The 4,157-nt window shown below is 45.5% G+C and overlaps 1 protein-coding gene across 1 annotated transcript in view; it reads right to left on the reverse strand.

Moving 5' to 3' along the window:
• The window catches only part of LOC130583757 (trifunctional purine biosynthetic protein adenosine-3-like), a 21,561-nt gene extending 17,833 nt beyond the window's left edge, over window positions 1–3,728 (reverse strand). The window contains exons 1-5 of the mRNA XM_057383312.1: window positions 3,579–3,728; window positions 2,955–3,050; window positions 2,405–2,579; window positions 1,076–1,187; window positions 575–634 (exon numbers count right to left, since the gene is read on the reverse strand). Coding sequence (XP_057239295.1) covers window positions 575–634; window positions 1,076–1,187; window positions 2,405–2,579; window positions 2,955–3,050; window positions 3,579–3,723 — 588 coding nt within the window. The 5' untranslated portion in view covers window positions 3,724–3,728. The remainder of the gene's footprint in view (window positions 1–574; window positions 635–1,075; window positions 1,188–2,404; window positions 2,580–2,954; window positions 3,051–3,578) is intronic.
• Between the last annotated feature and the right edge of the window lie 429 nt (window positions 3,729–4,157).

Raw genomic sequence — 4,157 nt, forward strand, 5'->3', positions numbered from 1 at the left:
ACCCTGTGCCAGGGCCTCCCCATGCTCTGAGTAAAGAATTTTTCAGAATCCAATAGGATCCATTTATTCTGCTACAAGCCCATGGACCTGAAGGATTCATTGTTTCTATCTCTTTTTTAAATAACTGAGAGAAATGGTGGCTTTTGTTACAATTGCCTTTCTATGAATGTCACCTGTCAGTCACATGGACACATACCTGTCCTCTGGCATATKAATAGTCTAAAACAGTCACCAAATATCAGCACAAAGTTATTGATGTAACAAGAATTACCAAGGCAAAGTCYGTAAAAACGTGGTTTGGGTCATTTTGAGGAAAAGAAGAATCATTTTCCCCCCACTATAAATGCAATGCCATGGTTAATGGAGCAGAAAAATCTCCTGAAAACATGCCTTGATTAGCATGACACAGGGCTTGGATTGAATGTTATATATATGCAATACATTTATATTTTTCAAAGTGCAAATAAAACAAAAAACCATTTGAAATTTGAGCCAATAAAGCTGGGTGTGTCTGCAGGAGCACAGCATTAATGACAAACAGTAAAAGCACAACATCACACCATCAATCACATACAGAAAGTTCTTCCCCTTGAAGCAGTTCTTCAATAACAACCATCTCTCCAAACATTCTGTCCTATAAAAACAAAACAAAACAAGTGGCCACTTAGCCTAAACCCTCTCTTCATTCTTTTTTAACCAAAAAAACAATGTATGTGAGAAGTCCCAGCTTGCTTGAATGCCAGTGGGGAAAGCCAATGGAATTTCATTTGGACACAAGAGRGCAACACTGAAATACTCCTTATCAGGCCTGGGAGACAAGGTAAAATTAAAATTTCTTTTGCCCCTTGAAGGGGCAGGGCAGTGGGACTCGAGGCTGGAACAAGAGTTCCATCACATAATCTCCAGGCTCTGCTTGGGGCACACAGGAGGAATGTGAGGAGACCCAGGGAAATCCCTGAGTCCAGTGAAGAAGTTTCTCCCAAAATTACTTGCCTCTTGTAGCTGGAATTTCGACCCCCCAGAGTACAGAACACCAAGACTTGCACTGCCAAGGATGAATGAAGGATTTATGCACCTGCATAATCTCCTGGACGGCTCTGCAGGCCTCCTCCTTGCTGGCTGCAATGGTCACTTCTTTCCTGGCTGCTGGACCCCGYGCCCGCACCACTCGTGCAGGGAAGTCTGAGCTTTAAGGAAAGCAGAGAGGGGGTCAGGTATCTCTRCTGCAGCCAGGAAATCCAGGGAAATCATCTGTTTGATCCCAAATGCCTCCCATGGTCTCTCTTTTCCCCCCAAGGGATTGAAGAATAACACATCAGGAAAACACATTGCCTKTTAGCCCATCCTGTCCCTGAGGCAATAGACTCGGAGCCCTGTGGGAACCAGAAATCTGTGAATTCTGCTGTTGGTTCTGAGCCCAACTCAGTGTATACCCTTGGACAGGTCACTGACCTTTTTAAACACCTCCCAGTTTCTTCCCAGGCTAGTATTTTATTCCTGTCATAGKCTTGGAAAGCTCAACTCCTTGGTGATTTATGGGTTTACAGAACCAGACTACAGGTCATAATCCCATTAAACACTCAGCGAATTCTGCTCAGGGTTGTAGGGTTTGGCTGAGTCAGGTCTGGCACATAAAGGATCTGTTAAATCGTACCACACTGCACCTCCAGTGTTCCCCCACTTACTCTGAAACACAAATGAAATCTAAAAGCAAAAAAAGGACAAAGCGACCCCATGTCAATGAATGTGTTTTAACTTTCCCCAGTCACCCTCTGGCTTATGAGCAACCAAATAAAATGTTTGTTGAAGGCTGATTCTGCACACGAACTTCCTGTTCCCTGAAAGAACCCCTCACTCTCCTTTCCACACTATGATTCCTATAAGGATAAAGAGGCACCTTCCACCTCCCACTGTCCCAGGYTGCTCCCAGCCCCARTGTCCAGCCTGGCCTTGGGCACTCAAAGGGATCCAGGGGCAGCCACAGCTTCTCTRSGCAYCCTGTGCCAGGGCCTGCCCACCCTCCCAGGKMACAATTCCTGCCCAATGTCCCATCTGGCCCTCCCCTCTGGCACTRGGAAGCCATTCCCTGGCTCCTGTCCCTGCAGTCCTTGTCCCCAGTCGCTCTCCAGCTCTCCTGGAGTCCMTTCAGRYCCTAGYAGGGGCTCTGAGCTCTCTCTGGAKCCYTCCCTTCTCCAGGCAGGACATTCCCAGSTCTCCYAYCCTGGCTCTGGAGCAGAGGAGCTCCAACAGCTCCACACTTGCACCTTCATCAGCAGTCTCTAATTACAGACCTCATTAATTCAGCAGCTGCTTGAGCAGAACTACAGCTGAGAAGTCCCCAAGGCCCAGGTGAAGGCCCGTGCTCAGCAGTGGGGCAGAGGAATCCCTGTGCCATCCCATGTACCTGCTGATGAACCTGCAGGCTTCCTGYGGCTCGTGGAAGGCTCTCCAGCGTGCCGTGGGGATCCCGTGGCGCTCCAGGAAGGCTTTGCTGGAGCTGCTGTTGGAGGCCAGCTGGGCTGCCTTGGYGCAGGGCCCCAAGCACCGAACTCCCGCTGCCCTCAGGTCATCCACAATCCCTGAGCCACACAAACAGCATGAGCACCAAGGGGGCTCCTTGGGGACACCGAGCATGGACAAAAGGAAATTCCCACCATCCCTTTGTGACACTTCCCTTTGTCCCAGATAACGTGTTCAGGTCTAAAATGAGGTTGGCAATATCCAGTGGCCTGTCTCAGCCTGTAGTTTTGAGACTCTTTAGCTCTGTACATTCCCAACCTGGATCACAGTTACCCCCCGCCTCCATTTTAAAGCAGAATTCAAGGTGCTGATTTTTTCTGTCAAACTAATTATATGATTTTATATATTATATTTGTATATTCTATTATATTATTATGTTATTTATATATATTTTTCTATCAACTTCAGTTTATTTAATTACTTTATTAACTTACCAGCTGCCAAAAGAGCTTCTGGGCCAACTAAGACAAGCCCAATGTTATGATCTTTGCAGAACTGGATAACAATAGTGTGATTGCTCACCAATACAGCTGAAACAGAAAAAAATAATTAAATGATGACTGTAAAGCCTAAATAAGAGAAAGGAGATGAGAATGTCTTTTTTCCCTCTCCCTAAGAGTGTGAATAAAATCAYGGAACAGCCCACGAAGGGGGAAGTTCAGTATTATTATCAGCGTAATAACAGCAGAGTCCAAAAKGAACAGGAACAACTCCAATTTGCACTGCTGCTTTTAATACACATYGGCTAACTAATTAAATCTATTTTATTTGCTAAGTGTAATCAAGGTATATTTTTAAGAGCTGCTTATCATAACAATAACAACTTTGAAAAATAAGACTGTAAGTTCAGAAAGGAACTCAATTTCAACATCTGAATAAAGATTTACTGAAAGCCAGGGCATGATGCAACTAAATTTAGCAACCTGGGCAGACATAGAGATGTTTCTATTCAGAACTGTGAACTTTGAGCCCTCTCTTCCTGGGTTAAGTTTCACTGGAATTGGTCACTGCTGCAGCACCAATTGCTTAGCCCAGGACTTTACTCCCCACCTTTTTACCTGAATTGGAGATTTTTCCATTGTCAGCTGTCCCTGCATTTCCTGGAGCCACAAACACRTGTTTCACGTGGGGGGACTGGGCCAGCTTCCAGGCCAGGGCGTGCTCTCTGCCTCCACTGCCGATCACCAGCACCCGCTCAGCCATGGCCCCTGGGAAGCAAAGGCAGCCCTTGGAGCACCTCTGACCACAGACCCAGGCCAAGAGGAGCAAAACCAAAACCAGCAGGAATCACATCTCACTGCTGCCATTTATAAGTAATATTGACCCAGTTGGTGTCAGAAAGGTGCTTGTAGGCCATGGGTCATGGTGGTGGTACCAGCAATGCTACTAGATGGACACATTGGTCACATCTGCTTTAAATAGTGTCAACAAATCCACTGGGAATTTTCCCACTTGTTACAGTACAGTCAATATTCATCTCTTAAGCACCCACAGGCATGAAATAATCTTGCCTTGAGTAGGTCTCATTGGGTCCTTTGCAAAATTATACAGGACAGAACTAAAAGTGTCATACAAATACTCTAAAACTATGGTTTTATATATTTTGTATGTTGTATATGTATTTATTTATATAYRAA

This window comes from Malurus melanocephalus, unplaced genomic scaffold (assembly GCF_030028575.1).
Source record: "Malurus melanocephalus ecotype Western Australia unplaced genomic scaffold, MMel_1.1 scaffold_623, whole genome shotgun sequence".
In the NCBI taxonomy this organism is placed as follows: Eukaryota; Metazoa; Chordata; class Aves; order Passeriformes; family Maluridae; genus Malurus; species Malurus melanocephalus.